The 25582-nt window shown below is 43.0% G+C and overlaps 1 protein-coding gene across 3 annotated transcripts in view; it reads right to left on the bottom strand.

Moving 5' to 3' along the window:
• GABRB3 (gamma-aminobutyric acid type A receptor subunit beta3) overlaps positions 1 to 25582 on the bottom strand; it is a 225224-nt gene that overhangs the window by 74758 nt on the left and 124884 nt on the right. For all 3 annotated transcript variants that reach the window (XM_007458429.1, XM_007458428.1, XM_007458430.1), the window contains exon 4: positions 5831 to 6051. In XM_007458429.1, the coding sequence (XP_007458491.1) occupies positions 5831 to 6051 (221 nt within the window). The remainder of the gene's footprint in view (positions 1 to 5830; positions 6052 to 25582) is intronic.

The following is a 25582-nucleotide window of genomic DNA, read 5'->3' as shown; positions in this document are numbered from 1 at the left end:
AAAAACACTGGACAGCTACCTTACATTGTACACCAAGATAAATTCTGATGGATTAAGAATCTAAATAGAAAATAAAGCACTACAGAAATAAGAATTGGAATTTAAACTTAATCCTGATACAATACTTTTTCCTTGTTTTCTACCCAGCACTACTCTAGATTTGGGGGAGGTAATAATAAACAAGAAACAGGTTCTTTTCTCAGAGAATTTATATTCTGGTGGTGGCCTCCCCACCATCATGGATGGGAACAGAGTCAGTAAATTAAGAAATGCAATAAAATGACAAGATCATGTCAGATCTGGATAAGTGCTATGACAAAAATAAAACAAGAAGGTATAATAAAAAGGGAATAGGTGATCAGAGCAGGACCAGGTGAACTGTCTTCAATTACATAATTACACTGTGATGCTAAAAACATGAATATCTAGAAACAAAGTATTGCATCCAGCAAAGAGCATGTGCAAAGGCTCTAAAACAGAAAAATCCTTGACTATTTCTGAAGAGCAGAAGGAAGGTATGCATACCAGAAGCATGGTGAGAGAGGAGAACAATGGTAAACAGAGAGGGGTTAGAATTTCAGGAGCCAAATCCTCAAGTAGAGAGAGGATACCAAGGGGAAGCTGACTCCTGAAATGCTCAGGGACCCACTTTTCACTTTGAGAGAAAAGGCAAAGTATGAGTAGCAGGTATGTGGAATGGTCTCTTTGTAAATAGCAAAATGAAGAAGTCACTGTGTTTTCAATTAAAATTTAAGGTAATATCATCAAATGAGAGTGAAGAGAGATGCCTGAAGTGAAGTTGTGAAAGAGCTCTTAAAAGTATGGGAAGAATGAATGTGACTGGGGAGAATAGAGGATTTTGTGAGCCTGAATTTAAAGTGAGACAGGTGATTTTCTTCAGCCTCAAGGGATGAAGTAAATAGGTTATTTACAGTAGCCTAAAAAATGATGAAGCCCAAAGCAGGTGTAACAACCCTGAAGCTAATATATAATATATTGCTGTGGGAGTAAACATTGGCATAATCCTTTTGAAAAGCAATTTATCAATATGTTTTTTACTTACATAAAAGTAATTGGGAGGCAGTGACAAAATAAGAGTTTGGGAGTTAAACACACCTGCACTCAAATCATGTGGGCCTTATTAATTCTGTGAGCTTACATCTTTTCTGGGGGAAAAAGGTGTTTGGCCAGAACCAACTTAAAAATACAGTTTTGGAAAAAGATGGCAGCCAGACCAACTAGATGACTTAATGTGAATCTTCTGAATGAAGTTCTAGGTTCATTTTAATATTGCATCAACCATTTAAGTATGGGAAGGGCAACTTTATCAATTTCAAGCCATTTTTGACAGCAAGTGGGAATTTTACAAGACATTTTCCAACAAATTTTGCAGTAAGCTTCTCGGGCATGTTGTTTTGATGAAGATGACTCAACCTCAGACATCCAAGTTCTTTATGGAGCAAATCAAATACTATTTTGTGAACCCATTACCAATTCCTAGCATCAGAAAAAAGGTCTGAAGACACAAAATTCATGGCCTAAAGATCACATTACAAAGTATCCTTAGTGGTGCAGGTAAGATATTCAATGATATCAGGTGATTAGCTGACTTGAAAAAGAAAGATGGGAAGACAGAATAGGGACAGACAGCAGAAAATTTCAGCCTGGCACCAAAGGAAACAGAAAAGCTGTCATGGGAAAAGGACCAAGACTTGTGAGCCTCTTAGGCAGCCAATATCTCCCCAGTTCCTGAAAAGATTTGGCTGCCCAAAGGAAATTTTCAAAGAGCCCAAGTTTTATTTCAAGATGGTGTATATGCCCTATCAAGAGCATTTTCTTACACCACACAGTGACTTGGACCTGTACAAGAAGCTTGGTTCACTGTCTCATTCAGCCGAGCCCAAGCAGGTAACATCAAGCTAGTGTTAGCCCAAGTTTCATACTCAGGGGCTGTAAGAATCATTGAAAAAAGAGTTCATGATTTAAAACAACCTTTTATCACTACATGAACATGATCCCTCTCCAGCATCTTTGTGAGCAGCCATCAACCACTTCTGCAGAGTCATCAGAGTAATGGATTAATGATTTCCCAGAATAAGTCTGAGATGATGTACAAACCTGCATCATGGAGAGCTCATCCCCAGCCAGAGATCCTCATCTACTCTTGATAAAGCAAAAGCCACCATTGATCCTGTACTGAGATGGCTGGAAATGCCTGGAAAAAGGAGCCCAGAAGAGCTAAATGGTGACTGACCTACCAGTGTGGATGACTGCAGGATACTTGGGGTGAAGGCCAATCCTAGTCTCCAGTGGTGAGAAGAATTCAACCATAAGGTCCCAAGGATACAACCAGGTCAACCAGCATCTTAAGGATACAGCCAGTAGGAAAGTAATCTCTGTTGGGTTTAGCCATCATGAGCAATACCTTACAAGCAGGAGACTGACAACGACCCCAGTGCTCCATGAACGTCCTTGGGGAGTTTAACACATTCAAGCTCTCAGCTACACCAGAACCCCTCCAGGCCCAGGCCTTGGTACCTATTAACCAAAAGGATACAATGTATCACTGAGGTTACTAACACTGGCCATCCTTGTCTTGCCCTATCACCAACATGATCCAGCAAGTACAACAGTAAAACAAGAGCAGAGGGAAGGTAGGGTTTGGGGCCAAGGGGAGGGTGGAGGGTGGCACTCATACTTTGTTATCAAAAAACACAATACATATAGTGTGCGTGTGTGTATCTTGTGGAATATATATAAATGGTACTTCAATTCACACAGAATGACACAGAATATGTATTTATATGAATTTAATAAAATTACCAGTATTTTGAAGCACTAATGTGCTTTTTGTCCAAAAATTCAAATTACTTCAAATTCAAATTAATCTCTATAGTTATGTGTTTTTTTTTTTAAAATCTGAAGGCAGAAATTTCTAGAATAGCCAATTTCAAAAGGAATTCAGATGGCACAGTGTAGCTGATAGGCACATGTGGAATATGGTCTGTTATTTAGATTTCCCTTCTGACAGCTTGTCCAGGTCCAGATGGAAGAATTATTTAAAAAATATGAGGTTCTTGGGACTTCCCTGGTGGTCCAGTGGTAAAGAATCTGCCTTCCAATGCAGAGGACATGGGTATGATCCCTGGTCAGGGAACTAAGATCCCACACACTGTGGGGCAATTAAGCTTGCATACTACAACTACTGAACCTGAGTGCCTCAACTCGAGAACCCGCATGCCACAAACTACAGAGCCCATGCGCTCTGGAGGCTGTACACCACAACTACAGAGCCCACATGCCCTGGAGCCCTCATGCCACAACTAGAGAGTGAAAACTCGCACACCACAACTAGAAAGAAGCCCGTGTGCAATGCAAGATCCTGCATGCCACAACTAAGACCCCATGCAGCCAAAAAAAAAAGAAAAAAAATGAGGGTCTAACTAAAGATCTAAGGGGTATATTGAGACTACATTTGGATAAAAACAGCTACTGATTTAGAAATTCATTTACTGATTTAGAGGTTGAGATGTATAATGAATGTAAATTTCATTAGAGAGATTCTTTTTTAGATTATTGTACAAAGTTTATTATTAAAAGTATTCCATAGCTTATTATTACATTATTATTTAACTTTTTTTTTTTTTGCGGTACGCGGGCCTCTCACTGTTGTGGCCTCTCCCATTGTGGAGCACAGGCTCCGGATGCGCAGGCTCAGGGCCATGGCTCACGGGCCCAGCCACTCCGCGGCATGTGGGATCCTCCCAGACCGGGACACGAACCCGCGGACCCTGCGTGGGCAGGCAGACTCTCAACCACTGCGCCACCAGGGAAGCCCCTTATTTAACTTTTATATTAAAATTTACAGTCAGAGTATTAGCTAAGTTATAAAGATACAGTTTTAATCTCCTGGTTTCTCTTATTCTTGCCTGTTTTATGGTATGAAATCCAACACTTTCAAGTGGAGTTTGGAAATTAATTTCAGTTCTTTCATTCATATTGTATCATTTTGTGTGCTATGGTCCAAATGTTTAAGTCCTTCCCCAAATTCATATTTGAATATTTGAACCCAAATGTGGTGGTATTGGGAGGTGAGGGCTTAGCTCATGAGGGTGGAACCCCATGAATGGGATTAATTAATGTTCTAGTAAAAGAGACACCACACAGCTTCCATCATGTGAAGACACAGTGAGAAGGTACCTGCCATGAATGAGGGCGCAGACCCTCCCTGGACAGTAAGTGTGCCGGCACCTTGATCTTGGACTCCCAGCTTCCAGAGTATGAGAAATAAGTGTCTGCTGTGGATCTTTGCTACAGTGGCCCAAGCGGACTCAGATGCTATCCTAACAGAATGAAAGCTCTTTGTCTTAGAAAAACTAACATACTCTAACTCTGGTGAGAAAATAAAGAATGCAAAGATAAAAAGGGAAAGAACCCAAATAGCAAGTTTTGTTTAAAAAGCCAAGAAGGCCTAGCCTAGTTTTTACTGCTATTTGCTTCCTTTTGCTTTGCCCCCACTATGCACATGCACACACACACACAAACATACACACATTTCTATTCACTTTTTTGGGGGTGGGTAGGTAAATGAAGGACATGACTCCTCATTTTACGCTCACATGGTCTCTGGATAATCTTCTGAACAACCAATTTTTGTACTTCTCAGAACTCCAGAACTTTTCAACCACATCTCTCACTTCCAGGCAAAAATACAAAATGCTGAAAACATCCCAAGGAAACATCATCTAGATGTTTTTTAGAGTAACACCATGGCTTAGTTGACACGTGCCACTTTTTTTCTCTTACAGTTAAAAAAGTCTGATTTTTGCTGAAATTCCAACTCTTATTCTATATGCTGCTGTTTTGAGGAAATCACTTAACATTTTCCACTTAAGGCAATGTTAAATAATTCCCTTTACTCTCCCTGAAGCACTAAAAGTCACAGTGGTGTGTATTTAAGCTTACATTGTTATGATTACTCTTTAGAACTGTTGGAGTCTCAGTTAAAGATTCACAACATTTTGAGATAAACCTTTTCTCCAAGATATCCACCTGTGCCCCACTCCAGACTGTGAGCCCCTCCTAGAAGTCCTCTGGGCACTCTCAGTCCAGGAGATCAAGAAAGACACAGACATACTTACTCTAAAACAAAACAAAACAAAAACCAGTGCTAAATCAACACAAGAGACAAAGATTGCTAAGGCTGCTGTTCAGTGAAAGTCAAAATCACTAACCACCAGCAGTGGTGGAGCATCACGGGAAGGCCTAGTGGTTTCCAGTGTACCCAGGGAAGCCCAGGGCCTCCTTAGGGTTCCAGACAGCAGTCTGGTTTCCCAATTCATGTGCCTTCATTATGAGACCTGGTGAGAGATGATTCTCACCAGGAAGCCTCACATTTACTCATTCCCATAAATATTGGTGGCTCCATGGAGACTATAATAGACATTAGACATTTTTTCAACTCTGCAAATGGCTTTAGGAAACTTCACTGAAAGCCTCTTAAGTACCAGGGTGATATTAATTACAGGTCTTTGTGGCTATGATATGGGAAATCCACCCCAAGAGAATATGTGTTCTTAGATACGGCAACCCAATTATATCAACTCAATATGAGGAGACTGTTTTTCACTTGTTTGATGTCTATTTATAGTAACAGTAATGCCCCAAATCTTAGACTTATAAGATTTTTTTTCTGCAGAGCTCCAAGTGTTTCATGGGTGTCTCTTAACTTAATCTGAGGACATGGCCTCACTTACTGTAATCACCTTCAGTGAAAACTCAAGGCCAGTGCACCATGCAACCATGAGCCCAGCCCACAGGGCAGACAGACCTGAGCCCGTAGAGCACCGTCCCGTCTGGGTGGAGGCGGATCATGCGGTTCTTCACTGTCACTCCATGCACAAATGACTTTTTGTCATTTAAGAAATACGTGTCAGGCACCCAGAGCTGGTCAGCCACTCGATTGTCCAGCGTGAGGTTGAGAGGGATCCCAGAATAGGCAAGCCTTTTATCTCTCCAGTATTGTTGAAAATACATGGTCAAGGTGTAATCCTGGGGAATAAAAAAGAAAAGAAAAAAATGAGCTTGTGCTCAGCCAGAGGCCTGTTTCCTCCACAGCTGGCCCAATTCAGGTTGGAATCCAGGAGAAATGGATGTTATTTTCAGATAGAGTTAGGAAGCAGTGGTTGCTTTCTTGTAAACACAAATACCAGTTTTAATAGGTGTACATCATGTCTATAAGTTCTCTTTTATTTAGGTAAGAAGCAGACTATACAAATTGGCATTTAAGAGATAACCTAGAAATAAAGGCCCCCCAAAAAGTCATCATAAAATCAGGGTGCTGGCAGGGAACCTGTGCGCTGGCCTAGGTCCTCCCCCTCTCACCAGGCAAACCTAGGCCTGAGCCGCCCATGACAGGCCAGGCCTGGCTATGAATTCTCTGCAGTTAGACTCCTCCTCTTCTGCCCTCCACACAGCTGTAAATAGAAAACCTCTGGAATAGAAACATCAGTTGGAGACACCATGACCTGTGGGGGGGGTCTCTATACCTCATGCATCACATTTTCCTTTCCTTCTAGGTTGCCATTCTACACTACACAGCCATTTCTACACTAACTGGGACATGTCATCACCTCTAGAGGATGACATCTAGAGAAAATGGGACTAAAACCAGATGTGGGAAGAGGGAGCCAGGGGCAGTGCAGCCCCACAGGCTTGCCAACAAAATAAGAAGCAAAACAGGCAGATGACCCCATGTTTTTGTTTTGCAGAGAAGTTAGTGCAGTAAGAAAGTGGGAAAAAAGACAAATCAGAGGCTGAGCATGGAAATTCTATTTTTAAATTTCTATTCTTTTTGGCAATCACTGTTCAAGTCTAGAATGATCAGGTCTAAAAATCTGGTCATAGTCACTGGACATCCTAAACCCTGTCGTGGAAGGATACAAGCTGAAAATCCAAAGGTGAGGCGGTAAACTCTCCAACCAGCGAAGGAGAAATCACTGTTGTTACAGGCAGGAGTGCCTAGGCTCACGCACCGGCAGAGCATGTCTGCAACACCCTTGCTTTGCAGGCAGTGAGAGGCGGGATGACAAATCAGCTAAAGAATCCATCCCAGACAGGCAGACTCTTCTTGCTGCCTCACAGGGTGGTTCTCAGAGCTTGCTAACCCAATAACATCCATCTGTTACTGACTGCAAGAGTGCTGGGGCACAGGAGCCTCCAAAATGACAAAGTACACTTGTGCTCCCCTCCAGGTGCTGTCACAGAAAAGGAAGTGGCAAAACCAATACGTACTAAACAACTACGAACAAAAGAAGTTTTAAGCTATAGGGCCCATAAAAAATCAGAGAGAGAGGGAAGCAAAATGTGCAAATGGCCTGGGGAGTCTATTGACATTTTATCTGCAACTTGAAGGAGAGGAAGCATTTCAGTGGATGAGAAGAAACGGGAAATTTTTCCTAGTCACCTACCCGGCAGAGGTCTATGCCTGGTATTAACTGTGTGAAACCCCCTACACACAAAAAACCCCCACCACCAATTAAAGATTCTCACAAAGCAGGTGGTATTGAAGATAGGCCTTGGTCAGCTAGACACGAGGTAGGGGCATGAAAAGTCATACAAAGACCGTTGTTTTTACTGAATTGACAAGAAACCCCAAGGAGTGCAGTTTTGCTCGAACTTGGTGTGCAAGAGGAGGAAAGTAAAGAGTTGTGGGCAAGGCCGGACCCTGTGGCAGTGACCATAAAGTGGAAACACTCAAACACCAGCTCCAAAGCCAATGAACACTGAAGGTTTCCAAGTAGCAAGTGACAAAACCGTGTGTATTGAACATGTCATTTATTTTCTGATTTCTCATGCTTTAATCTCTGGGCCCTGGAGGGACTGCCTTCTCTCCCTCTAGTTCCTAGAGAGATCAAACAACTCTGCCAAGTGCTGGATTGTACTTTTCATATGCAAACCAACCACCCCAGAGCTCACACCCCGAACTGCCTTCTTTATTAGGTTCTCACACTCCAGGCCAGTACTTCATTCCACGTTCAGGTACCAGGCAACTAAGGATAGACTAGGTCCCAGGGCCTACTTTAATTATTCAAACTAGCCAATCCTAAGCCTGCTTACCCAGCCTGGCCATGCCCATTCTTTCCATGGAAGCTACAATAAAGGCTCACTCTCTGTGGCCTGCCCTGGTGCTTCCCCAGGCATCCCCTCCACCATGGCATGGCATGCCCCCTTCTCTTGGGGTCTGTGGGTGACAAACTCTCAATGATAGCTGTCTCCTGATCTGTTGGCCTTGCCATACCTGAATAGTAATAAGACTATGTTTTAAGCACAAAGCGTAGGTGAGGAAGATCAGTTTTGCAATGGTGAGTTCAATGGGTAAGACGGATGATGAGCAAAGTCCTCAGTGAGTGGGAGAGCTTGTTGATAGGTGATGTGGGAGGACAGAGAAAAGGAGTGCTGGTTAGGAAGTCACAGATAGTAGGCTTGATGTAGACCCTTGGGATGCAAATGGCCTGTAAAGTTCGCAATCATGCCCCCCACATTACCATTAACTTAAGCTAATGTTGGTGATGCATTTTAACTGAAACACGCAAAGTTTTGGTGGCATAACAAGACAGATAAATTAGCAGGAGCAGCTAAAGGATTTTCAATTTAAATATAACCCTCCAAATTGCATTCTTATTGAAAAAGAAGAGTTTCATCTTTCTCTCCTGGTTTCTAAGCTCTCATCCTACGCCTGAGTTGTGAAGTCTAGCACTGCTCTCCCATCTCCCTTCCAGCTGGCATTCACATGGGCTGCAATGAGGGTGGAGGCACTGCCATGTGTCAGTTGGCCCTGGGAACCCAGCTGTCATTCACAGTCTGCAAGCTCAGGATCAGGGTCTGATTTTGGATTCTGCTGCTCTCTACAGCATCAGCAGCAACTCTCAGTTTTGGTCTTGGGGGTTTGCTGAGTGATCTGAGTGGACTGCGGTAGGGGAGAGCTTAGGTAACAGAGGGAGAAAAAGTAGTAGTACTTAAACCCAAATCTGCTGCATGGGCTATGCCTTGGAAAGCAAGGGTATTATGAAATCAGTGGGACACTAGTCAGTATCCCACTTCATTCTCCTGCAGAGAAAGAAGAGGCAGATGAAGGAAAGGTGACTCTACAGGAACAAGCCCCCTCTGCTCTCTTGTGCAGTTGGGGGACAGCTAATGGGAGACTGTGCGACTGGGGGCCCATGGTGCTGACTCCTGGGAGGGGTAGTGAGAAGCATCGCACACACTACCAGCAGCAGCTAACGTGGGCTGGCAGCAAGTGCCAGGCCTCATGCTATATCATCTTATTTAAATACAAGGCAGAGATTACTGCTGTTCTCATTACCATCCCCAATCAATGAAGAAAGAAAAATTTAGAGAGCTCAAACAATTTGCCTCCCCACCCCCCATCCCATTAAACACAAGTAACTCGGGGATGTGGGGTCTGAAGTTGAGGCCACCTCCCTCCGGGAGCAGGTCTCAGCCTCACAGCTCTAGGGTGAGGTTTTATGCAGCCAAATAAACCAGCCTGGTGGGCGAGGTCTGCAAAGATGCCCCTGAGGGTGGAGGATGCACCCACGTACAGTAACATATTTTTGAAGGGGAGTAATAAGAAATATGGCACCACCAAAGCCCCTCATCCTTGCAGACACTGAGCACAGCTACTCTGTAGACAGATGCCTTGTGAAGGTCTGTTTCCTCCAAGGAGTCCCAGACAAATTGCTGGTTTCCAGGTTTGGAGTGATGTGGTGGGGACCAAGGAACACAGCCATGAAGAGATGCAATCTGTATGGATTGGAGAGTCTGCCAGGGTTGGATTTGAGTCAGTCCTCAGAAAAAGAAGATACCTTGAGACTGTAAAAGTTCCAGGGATCCACAGAGATCTAGATGGCAGTGGACTAGGGGTGGAAAGCAGGAATCCTGGACTCCTCAGGGAACATTAGGTAGAGGTGGGGAAGTAAGCTTTTGGTCTTTGACCTTAGCACTGACGTGGACTCAGGTGCCGTCTGCATGGATATCTGCTGGTATGAAAAGCAGCAGAGAGATGAGACAGGGCTGCGAGGGGTGGAGCCTCTCAAATAACAGCCAGGCAGAGGCCCTGTGCTGCTGGAGCTGGTGCTGGGGCACTAGACACCAAGATGAGACAGATGGGGTGCTGCTCACAGAATCAGCCACCACACCACCCAGTGCTAGTGAGCCCCAGGATAGCACAAGGGGAGGAAGAGGCAAAGAAGGGGGTGGCCCCATAGGGCCACCTTTAGCCTTCCTTGCCATCTTCCTTGGGTGTCACCCCCAAACATGGTGCAGCTGAGGGAGACTCGAGAGGAAGAAAGGGGACATGGCAGAGACCCTGAAGTGGCATCTCTTAAAGAAAGGGCTTTCGGGGGCTCCAAGGGTCATAGGGATTAGAACCAGGCAGCACTGGTTTGATGGCAATGGCGAGCATCTCCATTCCTGGGCCTTTGTTGAGCTTACTGTGTCCCTTTCATCTTTTCTACGCTGTGGTGTGATCCACCTGGGTACAGGGAGGAGTCTACAGGTCCACGGCACGGTGAAAGGGACACCAGGTTGAGAGGAACTCGTTCTTGTCCCCTCCTTCCCCACCTCCACCCTTTGCAGGGAGGCTGCAGCTCCAGGAGAGACAGTGGGGAGGAGCAGGGAGTATGGAGGAGAGGCATGGGAGAAGTGGGAGTCTGGGAGGAGCGGGCAGGAGGGGGTAGTGGGCATTGGGAGCAGTGGGTGCTGAGGACCAGCAGGCCCCTCTCTGGTGCCAGGGGCTTACTTAGATTCACACACACAAAGAAGGGACAGTGGTCTCCATGCACTGATTCTTGGCTGTGGCACACCCAGCCATATCAGCACATCTAGACAGAGCATGTTGGCAGAAGAAAGAGCAGGTACCAGCCCAGAGATCAGGGTTTACAGAAACAGCAGCTGCCAGTGGGGCTGCAGTAACAGGGCCCTGTGTCCCAGAGAAGCAGAATCTCCTCTTTTGCAGGTGGGACCCCCATAACCTCCACTCTGCACACCACCCCCACATTCTTCAGACCTGCTGCAGAATCTAGCTCACAAAGCTCCTTTGGTTATAATCTGATATCATTTGATTTTAGAAGACCGTGCTCTGGGTGAGGGTTGAGACTTGTAGTACTTCAAGCATTTATAAAATACCCTCCTATAAATTAATTAATTGACATACTGGTTGTGTGTGCACGAATACTGACTCACACGCATTGTGTTAGCAGAAGTGTCAACAGCCCTGGGCACCCTGAGAACACCCGGCTTCTGGTTTAGGTGCAGATCCAACCATGGAATGGGGCTGGCACCGGGTAAGTGGGAGGCCCTGAGTAAAAGTGTTGATTTCCTAGGAGATGGGATTCACTGGAGAGAGGTCAGGCAGTGAGAGGGAAAATGCAAGTGTATCTTCATCCAGAATTCTCCAGGCCACTGAGAACTGGGACTTTCTGGGGTATAATGCATAAATGTGAGTTATTCAGTTAGAACTGGTTTGAACTAAGTTCATCAAAATCATTATGTAAGATAAAATGCCTGGAATACCCCTCTCTTGCACACTCTCTCTCTCTCTCTCTCTCTCTCTCTCTCTCTCTCTCTGTATTATAAAAGACTTAGGATGAACTTGGAAGGGGCGTGGAGAAATAATCAGGAATTGTATTCAAAACAAAGAATCTTTCTTAAAAAGAATCACACAAACAAAAGCATTCAATTAAAGGGCCATTTATTCCTGGGGCTTCTTTTAGGGATGGGAAAGCTCTTTGATAACTAAATGAACTCAGGGCCCTCTCCACTCTCTCTCTCTGTTTACGTGTGTATATTAAATCAAACAGCATGAAACCCTGAAGTCCAGTTAGGCCTGTCCCTGAAGGCTTTACACTGCCTTCACAAAGGGACAGCAAATACTAGTAGGTGGGGTTCCATAAGCTTGTAAGTTATTTGTTTAAAATTTGTGTCATATTTTCTCATTGAAAAAACATGACACAAGGGTTGCTAGGTTTTATGCCAGATTACAAAATTCCATTTCATGCAAAAGTCAGATGCCACAGTTTCTGGGTAAGACACCAGCCCAGCCCATAGTCTCCCGTGGTTGGGAGCCAGTGGGCTGAGGTAGCGGAGGATGGGGCAGGGAGAGACGAGGGGCAGGCGGGAAGTCTAAGGGGGCTGGGAACAGGCATTCTTGAATATGAGGTATTCAGGGGCCAAGCATTTATGCATAAGTGACTGTCCTTTTAAAATCTCCTGAGAATATACGAACAGCAGTGGTAACAACAAATAACAACAAAATAAAACCTTTAGGTGTATAACTCAAGCAGCTCAAATTCAATAAGAGATAAACAATAATGTTTCTTCCTGCTTGTGGAAATTTGTTGGTATTTATCTCATTAAAATGACAAGAATACATATTCAAAAGTGGAAACACTGCTCATTATTCTGCAATTAGGTAATTGACTAGATTTCCTCAGCACAGGAAATGAAAAAATTTACTAATCCTGAGAAAGAAATGCAATCTCCAAGCCAAATTTAAATATTTAACTGCAGCTGTGAAAGCCACAGGACACCTGCATTTGCTTCTGGTTCAGCAAGTTTACGAGACAAAAACTCACAGGTAAGTTGTTCTCAGGTCAGGGAGGACATAAAATTATTTTGAGAAGCTTATATAAGCCCTGGATGGTGTAGGGTTCCTTTGCAGGCATTTCTGCAACTAAAATTAGGCTGAGGGAATCTTGGCACTTCTGTTAACAAGATTTATTTAGAAAATCCTAATCCATTCCTTTTAATGGCCTAAAAATGAGTATCCAACACTGCATACATCTCCCCTCCCACAACAGACTTCGCTGGTACCTAGGCTTCCATTTGTTGAATCCATGTGGTTGGAACCCAGCAGAACTCTGCAGTCCACCCCACTGCCACACCAAGAACAAAGGCCCCTCCACGTCCCCTGCCTTTTGTTTGTAGAAAAATGTACATCTCTCAGGCCTCCCTGAGTCACAAAAGAGTAGGCTCAAGCAGTTAATGATCAGGACAATAGAGTCACAGAATCCTTCAGTTTCTGATGCACATTCCTGAGTCGTTGTACAGATACTATAGCTGCCACCAGAGGGAACAAGCTAACTGCGTGATGACCAGACTGCAGCCATGACATAAGCTGCTCCATCTTGAGCAGTACTAAATCTATGGCTAGCACAATTCCAAGAACTGGCCTTAAGAGAATGGGATTAACATTATTGCTCATAATAATCTACATCTTTGTGGGCATCAAAATATTATAGCTTGTTCTGCCCATATATGTAAGCAGGCAACTAAAATTGTCAGTAAAGAGATTGTACAGACCCTTGTCTCTATATCCTCCACTCTAAGAATACGGCACCCTATGCAGCATGAAATTACAGAAGACAGAACTTCGTCCCTAATCCCACAGAAACTGAATGATGTATGACAAGTGTAAGCAGCTCTTTTGCTCCTTTCCTGTTTGCCCATTTCTGTTTTCCTCAGGCCTTAATTATAAAGATGAGATCACTAGGTAACATTTAACCTAACTCCTGATTTTGCTCTATTGAAGGTACACAATGCCTTGCCTAATCTGTTGATTACTTTCCTGGATTAAATGGAGTAAGAATGAAGAATTAAGTAGTTAAAGAATGACTGACTCTTTATGCCCAGCTTCCCCCTTAGCAAATTTGCAGGTGGAACATGTGGGCAAGACAGCTTCCACAGGAAAATCAGAAGTCAGCAGTTCTGCACACAGTGGAAAAATGATGAAGAATCGGACCTCCTAACTAGATGATTAACTGTGATTGTTTCCCCTTTTTACCTTTAAAAATTGTCATGACTGAGCAGAATCTCTGGAGTTGGTCTCAGAACATGAGTCCACCTTCTCCCCAGATTGCTGGCTTTTCTGATTAAAGCAACTTTCCTTTCTACCAACACTTGCCTCTCAATTATTGGCTTTTGAGTGGCGAGCATCCGAATCTGAGTTTGGTAACATGGTGATCTATGAGAATAAAGCAAGACCACCTCCTTCTGATCACCCCTCCTCCTCCCTCCCTCTGCCTCAAGCCTTCATTGAGTATCTACTACAGGCCAAGAAACTTGCTGGGTGCTATGGACCCAGAGATGAAGAGGATATCATTTGTACCTTTAAGTAGCTCACATTCTGGTGGGGTATTCATCAAATCAAATCAAGTAAAATTAAAGTGATTAAGAGAAGGCACTTTGCACTCAAAAATGCCCAAATCTCAAGTCTACCTCCTGTTGGCTGGGCAAAGGTGGGTTAGCCTTTTCACTATAAGCCCATTTACCCATCTGGGAAGTCTGCCTGTCACACACTCTGAAGTGATTAGCATCACAGAGGGCACACATGAGGAGCCAAGAAGTGTACAACAATGCAAAAGAAGTGTATACTTAAGGAATACCTACTAAGTCTGTAGCTGGCAGGGGAGGAAGCTGGTGTGCAAATGCAGAGGAAGATTGCTGAGGCTTTCTGGTCTTCATATAGCTATTATACCTGCTGAAAGGCTCATAGTCTGCAATTTTTATTCAACCACTTAAATGCTAAATATATTTAGAAGATGAACTAGTCACCTCTGTATGAAATCTGGATGGGCTGATGAAAATAGTTACAAGTTCCCCAGTCCTCTATAGCCATCTGAAAAACTAGCATAGGACATAAATTATTTTGAAAAGTTGCCTTTCTTTTCAAGTACGAAAAGATACCATAGCTATTTCTCTGGAGTCCAGTAAGTTTGAAATGCAAAATGATTTACTGACCTACATTCAAAGGACAAAAAACTATGTAGTATCAGAAAAAATCGAGAATTCAACCTAAACCAATGAGAACCAGGAAAATTTAAAAGAGATGTCCTTGGCTAAATAAATCTCCAGCAGGGGCTAGTTTGCAGGAGGTGGTGCAGCAGGACACTTTAGACCACCAGGTCAGCTTCTTGCCCTGTGCCTTGCCTGGAAAAGTTACCTAATCACTCTGAGCCTCAGCAACCTCATGTGGAAAAATGAAACTAAAAATGCTCATTTTACGAAAGTGTTCTAACAATTAATTGAGCTAACAAAGCTTAACACAGTGCTTGACTCATAATAGGCATCTGGAAAATTATACATTCTCTTCCATCATCCTAGAGCAGCGTCAGTCATCCTCCCAAAAGCCCCCCAGCACCTGATGAAAAAGGATCCTCTTTATCAGGTGGGCCCCCAGCCCATTGCTCCATGCCAAGTACACACCAAACTCTAAAAAAATAAAATAAAATAAAAAACTTACTGTTCTCTATTATCCCAAGATGCCAGAAAGAAAGACTCAGCCTAATACTTTGGTGTAGAATTCTCAGCACCACCTGAAGCAGGTGTCACTCTTTGCTTCTAAAATCCCAAGTTCCATCTTCTACTCAGTATCCAAATGCAAAAGATGCAAGATTGTTTCCTGAAATGTATCAGGTTACTAGATTTTCCATAAAACATTTTTTCTGCTGTGAAATATGTTGAAATTACAAATTTAAATTAAACACAAATTTGTAAAACAGCTACCGCACTAATAAAAATACGAAACCAGTCACCCTGCCAGGCCTGATCTGCTGTGGCTAATCTGACCTTCAGGTGCCCCAGGGCTTACCTCCCACTACCCGTCTGTATACAAAGAACATTTCACTAAGTGCCCCTGCACAGCCCCCTTTAACTGTAAAATTGATTCTCCCAAACTGAGCATCAAGGAACCAGGAGCAAGAAGCATCTCCTATTCTTAACTCCAGCCTCCAGGTTTTTGTTCCTCCATCAGTGTCTCTGGCCTATTTCACTTTTCTGAGATGTCCATGTATGGATCCAGCGCCTTCTGAATCTTTCCATCCAGATGCCCCACATGTAAACCAAGTTCAATGTGTCTAAAATTAACTCATTATCTTTCTACCCCAAATCTGTTCCCCATTCTCTGCTAGCATCTACCCATCTTCTGAACCAAACCAAACACAGGCTATACACCAACCTCTTCTTTCTTTCACATCTGAAATCCAGCATTCATTCAGTCACTGGGTTCTGTTGACCCAATTTCCTAAATACCTTCCACATCTAGAACTGGATCATGAGTCAGCAGCAGCAGTAGGAGGGTGGGCTGTGTTTCCACTAGTGTCCCCATGACAATGGACTAGAGATGAGCTCCTGGACTCCCAAACTGCACCTCAGAAGAATGCTTACCTATGGTGTCTGGAGTAGGCTGAGTCTAACATCAGACCTCAGATATATTATGGGTTAAATAGAAGAATATACAAGATGATCAAATGTCTCACACTCCATATGGGAACAGATGTTCGAACTCAGCACAAACATTGTATGAATGAGCTTTTGGAATGTATTATAAACTGGGGAGGAGTCATTTCATATTCTGCTTTATTTTAAATGAGTATTTATCTGAATAACATTCATTAAAGACACCAAACTGTTCAGGAAATTATATATATATATATATAGTCTGCAACATGTGTGTGTGTGCATAATCAGATACATAGCTTTATTTTCCAGCAACTATCTTTGATTAATAGGTTTCCAAGGAGGATGCAATGACTCAAATATGTCATTTATGCAAAGGTGCTCCAAGAACCGGCTGTGAGAAACAGCCATATTGCTTGTGCAAGCTGCCTTCAATACCTTTATATTTGAAAGTTACTCAAACTGGGAGAATATTACACCTGGAGATGTGAGTGATTTGTCCACGTTCTGGTTGTGTGGCATTTCTCAAGCCTCTGTGCTCTTCCCTTGCTTGAGCACAGTGCCTACAGATGACCATGAGGTTAAGAATTCTACATCCTAAAATAGTCATGGTCATCTCTTGGGTTACAAGGCTTATAGAGTTCTCATTATTAGACTTGCTGAACTGAGTGTCACTCTGAATCCCTTCAAGAGAGCAATAAAGCAAAACAAGCGTTTCAACAGAAAGAAGGGTATCTATTTATCATAAAATAGAGGATGAATATTTCCATTTTAAACCAAGAACCCCTCCTATAAACAAACTGTGGGTATTCAAATGCACTTTGATTTTATATGTGTACCTCTATATCAAGATTTAACACTGGATTTCCCCTCCTCAAAGACAAGTCATGTAGACTAGTGATGCCACACATTTTAAAGTACTTTCAGTTTCTAAGAAGACATGCTATTTTTAGATAGCAAGTCCATTCGTTTCTGAGATCATGTGTATTTCTGGTTTCTACCCAAAACTTGTTAGGTTATTGCTATTAGACAAATCACAATATTAACAACATCATACTTCATATAACAAAAATATTGGCTTGATAGTTTTTTTAATTATTATTAATTTCAACAGAAATATTTGGAAGGGCATCTCTGCAAGGAATTACATGAAGCAATCCTATCCTCTGGGATATTATAATCATAGCCTGGGTAGCCAGAAAGAAACCATAATGCAGGGTTTCATACAATTAATTAAGTATAGTGCCCAAGGAGGGAGAAACCAAGTGCTACCCTTTAGATGGGAGACGAATGACACTTTTTTCCTGCTTTTTTAAAACTTTTTTTAAATTGAGGTATAGTTGATTTATAATATTATATGTTTCAAGTGTACAACATAGTGATTCACAATTTTTAAAGGTTATATTCCATTTGTAGTTATTATAAAATATTGGCTATATTCCCTGTGTTGTACAATATATTCTTGTTGCTTATTTTATACATAATAGTGTGTACCTCTTACTCCCCCTACCCTTATCTTGCCCCTTCCCACTTCCCTCTCCCAATGGGTAAACACTAGTTTATTCTCTATATCTGTGAGTCTGCTGCTTTTTTATATATTGACTAATTTGTTGTATTTTTTAGATTTCACATGTAAGTGATATCATACAGTATTTGCTTTTCTCTATCTGATTTATTTCACTAAGCATAATACCTTCCAAGTCCATCCATGTCACTACAAATGGCAAAATTTCATTCTTGTTTATGGCTGAGTAGTATTCCATTGTGTGTGTGTGTGTGTGTGTGTGTGTGTGTGTGTGCGCGCACGCGCGCGCACCACATATCCTTTATGCATTTGTGTTCCTGCTTTTTGCACTGGGCCCCACAAATCATGTAGCTGGCCCTAGTTGTGAGCAGTCAACTGTCCTTTGTTTTTGCCTTATGAGATTCATGTCTTCTTCCAGCATCCATGAAAACTGTGGGCAAAATCCCAGACCCATCACTGCTCTTGACACACACACTCCTGCTTTTCTTCCTGCCCAACTGGCCTATCTTCTTTGCTACTCCTTCCAATTCTTCCGTTTCTTCCTAATGCTAGAGAGCACAGGACTGCTCTCCCTGTGCCACCATCTACCCACTCACTTGACCACACCTTGGTCCCTTCTCTTCTCTCTGCACTCACTTCCTTAGTGATCTCTTCTAGCTGCATGGATTTACATTCTACCTATATGCTTAGAATTCCCAAATTTATTCTCCAACCCAATTTTTAAATCAAACTCTAGAATCAAGTCAACACATCCAGCTTTAACTGCTAATGCTACCCTCAAAATGGATCCACTTATAATCTTTCCCATTCACCTGGTGCTATTCTGTCCTTACAGTTACTCGAGTCAAAATCTCCAGTCATTTTCACTCATCTATTCTCTCACATTCTATATCAATCCGTATGAAATTCTGTTGACTCCACATGAAAAGCAGACTGTGGTCCAGCCACTCCTCATCACTGCTGTGGCTGCCCCCCGGTCATACACCCTTCCTTGGTAGCCTACAGACCAGTTCCCTGCACCTGTGCTCTCCAATGCTCCAATTCTCAACAGGTGACTTTTTAACAATTTAAGTCAGATAATTTGCTCCTGTGTTCAAAACCATACAATGGCTCCTTATTTTATGGAAGTAAAGCCCAAGTAGTTGTGCTCTGGCCCACTTACCACCTCTCTGACCTCATCTCCTTTGCTAACTTCACCTCAACAACAATACCCTCTTGGCTGTTCCTCAAACAACCCAGGCGCTATCCCGCTGTAGGCCCTTTCATTAGCTGTTCCTTCTGCCTGGGACTCTCTCTCCCCAGATAAACTTCTGGCTGACTTCCTCACCTTAGTCAAGTCTTTACTCAAATTCACATTTTTAATGAGCCTTCTCTGACAACAGCAACCTTCATCCCTTGCACCCTCCCTTCCTGTCAACCCTGATTATATTCTATTTGATATATTTATTTATTATGCTTACTTCCTTTCTCCGATGCTAGAATGTACGCTGCATGAGAACAGGAATGTTTGTCTGTTTTGTTCAACGATCTATTCCCAGCGCAGTGCTAGGACAGTGCCCAGCACATAAGAGAAATTTCATAAACATTTGCTGAATAATAAGCAGAAGTTCTATGTAAACTGGGTTGCCAGTGTGTCCCTTTATAAAAGATCTGCATGTGCTTTCATCCAGTGTTCCAGACTGGTTGATAACTTTGGATCACTTTCAGTGAAAATTTCTCCACAGTTTTAAGTCAAACCCCAAATCGAGATTAGTACAGGTATATGATACAAATTCTCAGGGCAGATGTTTTCCATGCTACCTAAGGCCCAGGTGAGACAGACATTTTCTTATCACCCTTTGATGGTTGGGGAATTTTTTTCTAGACCACCCTTCCAATGGGTGTGTAGCCCCTGAGTGTGCTGCTCTATAAAGACTCAATTTTAACTCTCTGCTTTGTGGAATTCTTTAGTCTCTCTGTTTCTGCCTGACCACTAACCTCAAGACACTTGGTTACATGGGACAAATGACCCCAGGTCTTCAAGCGCAGCTTACAACACTTTCATCCTCAGCTTTCTCTCTAAATTGAATCTCTGTCCTTTTCTGTGGCTCCTGGGGCTTTCTCTTATTTTTCTGTGAATTAAGTGACACATTTAAATGATGTTTATTATGATTTGTTCACCCTTTCTAATGGTTTTATACTGAGAGTTCTTTAGAATTTATCCCTTCATCACCTGGGACTTGCTTCCATCTCCAGCCCAGGCCCAGCAAGGTTGCCTAACGACCTCCAGAGGGCACTCTTTTGCCATCTGACTCTATCTAAGCAGCTTGCAGCAGGGCTGAAGCCCATTCTCAGGACACTGCTCAGCCTCTGAGACACTCTACTGGCCTTTCTACTGCACTGGCTGTGGGCTCAGGGCTCCAGTGCCAGCCCCCCTCATCCAGGTCTCAAGGCTCACCTGCCTAGGCTCATCCCTGCCCTGCCCCCTTCCTCCTCTCTTCCAGGGTGAGACCATTCCTTCCTAAGATGTTTAACTCTTCATTTTTACCTGCAGGCCGGGTATTCCTCTGAGCACTGACTTTCTCCTCAGCCACCTGAGCTCGTGACTGCTCCATCTGGTTGTACCTTGTCATCTTTATTCTTTCTCTTTCCTTATGCCCCATCCAATTCCAGGGCCCACCCCAGCTACACTGAATCAGAATTGCAGGAGTTAAGACCCAGTGCTGGTAATTTTAAAAAGCTCCTTATGCAATTCTTATTTTTGCATGTTCATATTCTGATCATTATTTTGACTTAAAATTATACTGAACCTTTTAATTTCATTAAAATCAGGAAACTCTACTTCTATATTTAGAAAGCAGGCACATGTGTACCGAAAGGCAGCATGTGGACAGCTCTAGCCATGCACTGCCGTGGAGAGCAGAGTCTGTGCTGCGCCAACTGCAAGAACACAATCTTCCCACGTGCTTTCAGATTCAGGTGGATGCTAGGACAGTCTCACTGCAAACCACTTCAAGAAGCTCTGAACAAAACCCAGCAACTCCATGGCAACAGCTGACATGACAACGGGGAGACGTGGGTCAGGGCCTTAGAACCACAGGCCTCTGACGGGGCTGCAGCGTGGGTATCTGAGGGCTGCCTCAGAGCATGGATGTTCTGCCTTGTTCCAGGCCCTGATGCCATAAATAACTACAGCCATCAACCCAACATGTGCCATTACCTTCAAACACCACACTGGCGGGCTGTTCAGTAAATTAATAATAGAAATGAATATTCCCGAATACTTATTTAGTACATGTTAAATTTTTTTTTTTTTTTTTTTTCTTGCGTTATGCGGGCCTCTCACTGTTGTGGCCTCTCCCATTTGCGGAGCACAGGCTCCGGACGCGCAGGCTCAGCGGCCATGGCTCACGGGCCCAGCCGCTCCGCGGCATGTGGGATCTTCCCGAAACGGGGCACGAACCCGCGTCTCCTGCATCGGCAGGCGGACTCTCAAGCACTGCGCCACCAGGGAAGCCCAGTACATGTTAAATTTGCTTGCTATTTATATCATTTAATGAAAGATCTTTTTATGTCATATAGTGTATTCACACAGTGATGCATTCATATAGTGTACTTATATAGAAATTTATATAGCACTCTCATGGTATTCAGACATTCTCGTATATTGAGTTTTTTAAGCTGTTGTGTGATGATTATGCTTATTTTAATTCCTTTAATATCTGCTCCTGGTAAATGTAAACAGATGTTTCTAATTATTCCCTTTAAATGTTTGTGCACACAACCCAGGCATGCACGTGGAAGATTTAGAATTAATGAAGAGAAGGTGAAGTGTCTATGGCGCCAACAGGAATCGTGAAAGGGTGGTTTTGATTGTTAAAATGCCCATGTTTTGCTTTGGAAGTTGGTAAATAAAGAGTAAATAAATAAGAACTCTTAAAGTATTCCTAAGGAAGAACATTGTTTGAAGAAAGCAACTGCTCTCCCTCCACTGGCAGTGTGATCTTGTTAAACATAATATCTGACACTATTCATATTCAAATGAGTCCAAAGGAGTCATGACACAGAGCTGTGTACCAGCCAACCTGACTCTAGCCACTGAAAGCAATTTTTTTTGTAGCAGCCAGATGGAGATTTAAAGTAGCAAAAGGTCTCTGTTCACCAAGGTGCTGGTTAGAACACCAACTGTCAAGTTAATTGTACATTTTCCTGATTTTGTGAGTAATGTTGGATATTAAAATACAGGTTTTCCATATGTGACTTGCTCATGTTGGATAGCAGCTAGACTATTTTTAGTGTGAGACAATAATTCTAAGTGTCCTTCATATTTCTCGTTCCTCTGCAGGCTTTCTCAGAAATCCCACAACTAGGATTCAGCCACTATGTTACACAGCTTGTAGAGACATTTTTCCTTCCCAGGAGTTTGGAATTGTGAGTGCCCAATTCAGTTATAACGTAACCAAAGATGTCGATCAATTAGTTGCTGTGTTAATCAGAATTCGAGTTTATAATTTATAACTGGCAATATAATTAACAGCTGGTAATTTAATCAGTTGTGATCCACTTGCTTTACATTCACCTTTAAAGCTGTGAAATTGTTGTCACTTAAAATGTACAGGGTGTGATGTCACAAAAGCTACTCTCCTTTTGGTTTTCTCCTGCTATGTTCTAATTCAAAATTCAACCCCACAACCCAGAGAGGCCATATGCACCAAGTTAACCAGAACAGTACTGTGACCTAAAAGATCCTTTGACTTACTTCTCAGCCCATTATCAAATTTACCTTTACAAATGACTACTCTGATGATCTGAGTGCCTTCCAGTGAGGACAGGAGCCAGAGAAGTAATGTCTGGACTTGGTCTCTGCACAGGATGACTTCCCAGAACTGCAGCGGGTGTCAGGAGGTTCTGTGGAGCATCTTGACAGAGCCATCCAGTGACCTCACTTTTCAGGGGTTCCTTCCCTCTGGGTCTGGCCAGATGAGGGTAAGAGAGTAAAGAAGGAGGAAAGGAAATGGGCATAGCTGAGGTTCAAAGATTATGCCAAAGGACAAGGGCACTGGGGTAGAGGGCCAGAATGTCCTGTGGAATATAAACTGGTGGTCGGAATTAAGGTTTCCAGAATTATATTTTTGTCCCTCAATTGCCCATGACCAAAGCCACTGGATCTGTGAGGGAGCTCACCTCCCCTTCTGGTCAGTTTCATCAGCCCAGGCTGGGAGCCACACCTAAAGAGCCCAAGGGTGGGTGACGATTTCTTCATCCTACTTGTCCACCAGTTCATGGCAGGGCCGGTGCCAGGTGAACTTAGCCTCCCTGGCTGACAGAGGACAGTTGACAGCAAGATGCACATACAAAAGGAATGAGAAACATAAGAGACACTTTGGATCACTCACACTAAAAATAGCCTAGTTGTCATTCTATATCTATTTACATATATATGGATATGTCCCCCAAAGCAGTAATAGATAGCCATACCAATACGTAATTTTTAAATATTGCGGGTTATTTGCAAGAAAGATTATCAGTTAGTCAGTGGTCAGGCATTTATTAAATCAATTCATTTATTCATGGAATTATTCAGTCACTGAATTCATTCATTCATCATTTTATATTCATTTATTTATTACATTTGCCTCACCAAGCTTATAAAAATAAATCGTTGTTATGGATTCAGTTCACAAGATGTGCAACATTTTTACTTCGAGTCTCTGTTCAAGCCCCATCTTTTCTCTCATCAATATCTTTCAAAGGTCTGTCTTTCCTTTTCTATACTTTAATAAGAGATGGCCAGCCCATTGTGAGCACATCCACCAAGCAACCCTAAATCCTTAAGCACAGAATCACTCATTAGAGCAAACTCCGAAAACAGCAGCTTTAGGACTCAGCCGAAGTATAGTCTTCAGCTGTGGGCAGGAGTAATTTTCTTCCCATGGTGTCTTCTAACTCCCTCGCAGTACACCGAGGTCAGTGCTGTTGCCATTGCACTCCCGCTGAGCATGGGGACATGCTGGACCCAACATGGGACCCAACACACATCCCCTGGGTCTAATGATGACAAGCAAGTGTGCTGCGGAGGTTCACCCCACAGGGATGAACAGGCTGTGGGCTGGGAGCAGCCTGTGGGTAACTGGGTCTGGACTCCAAGGTACAACTTTCTCACTCCTTTGTTACTTTTTCATGTATTTATCCAACAAACATTCCTGTATGACATTGCCCATACACAGGAGAGGGAATTCAAAAGGATAATAAGACACTGTCAGTGTCTAACTGGTGCCCTTATAAAAGGGGAAGCTTGGACACAGACACTACACAGGGGCAACAGCTGTGACCATGAAGGTAGAGACTGCGGATTCTTCTACAAACCAGGGAACACCAAAGATTGCCAGTAAACCATGAGGAGCTAGGAGAAGGGCATGGAACAGATTCTCCCTAACAGCCCTCAGAAGGAACCAATCCTGCTGACACCTTAATCTTGGACTTCCAGCCTCCAGAACTGTGAGACAATACATTTCTGTTGTTTAAGCCACCTGGTCTGCGGTGCTTTGTAATGGCAGCCCAAGCCATTACAAGCAGACAAACATACTGCCACAGTCCACGAAGGGTGGTGGTGATGGCAAGAGAAAATTGTGAATGCCAGTAGAATACCTATTATTAAAAAAAATGAGATAACAAATGCTAGCAAGGATGTGGAGAAAAGAGAACCCTGGTGCACTGTTTGTGGGAATGTAAACTGGTACAGTCACTATTGAGAACAGTATAAAGGTTCCTCAAAAAATTAAAAGTAGACCACTACCATATGATCAAGCAATCTTACTTCTGGGTATATACCTGAAGAAGATGAAATCACTATCTCAAAGAGGTATCTTCACACCCATGTTCACTGAAGCATTATTTATTTTATAACAGCCAAGATATGGAAACAAGATTGAAAGATGAATGGATAAAGAAAATGCGGTGCACACACGTGTGCACACACACACAGGGTAGAATATTATTCAGCCATAAAGGAGGAAATCCTGTCATTTGCAACAACATCATGGACCTTGAGAGCATTATGCTAAGTGAAATAATTCAAGACAGAGAAAGACAAATACTATATGGCCTCACTTATACATGGAATAAAAAAACTTTGAACTCATAGAAACAGAGAGAGCAGACTGATGGTTGCCAGGGGCTGAGGGATGGAGCAAATGGGGAGATGTTGGTCCAAGGGTACAAGCTTCCCGTTATAAGATGAATAAGTCCCAGGGATCTAATGTACAGCATGGTGATCTTAATGAATAATAGTTAATAACACTGTACTGTGTAGTTGAAAATTGCTATGAGAGTAGAGTTTTAATAGTCTCACCACCACAACAAGAGAAGGTAACTATGTGAGGTGAAGGATGTATTAACTAACCTTATTGTGGTAAACATTTCTCAACATATATGCATATCAAATCATCACATCGTACACCTTAAACTTACACGATGCTATATGGGGAGGAAAAAGTAAATATTCCCTGGCCATTTTAAATACACTTTTTTTTTTGGCCTCTCACTGTTGTGGCCTCTCCCGTTGCGGAGCACAGGCTCCGGACGCGCAGGCTCAGCGGCCATGGCTCACGGGCCCAGCCGCTCCGCGGCATGTGGGATCTTCCCAGACCGGGGCACGACCCCGTGTCCCCTGCATCGGCAGGCGGACTCTCAACCACTGCGCCACCAGGGAAGCCCCTTAAATACACTTTTAAATAAACAAAATACCTCCCCCCGCAAAAAATAAAAAAGGAAAGAAGTGAATGTGTTTGGGAGAAATTTAGGCAATAAAACAATAGCATCTTGGTGATGGTTTGTATGGGG

The sequence above is a fragment of the Lipotes vexillifer genome, unplaced genomic scaffold (assembly GCF_000442215.2).
Source record: "Lipotes vexillifer unplaced genomic scaffold, Lipotes_vexillifer_v1.1 scaffold391, whole genome shotgun sequence".
NCBI lineage: Eukaryota > Metazoa > Chordata > Mammalia > Artiodactyla > Lipotidae > Lipotes > Lipotes vexillifer.
Note: the sequence above shows the minus strand (reverse complement) of the source record. Positions and strands in the feature narration are given on the sequence as shown.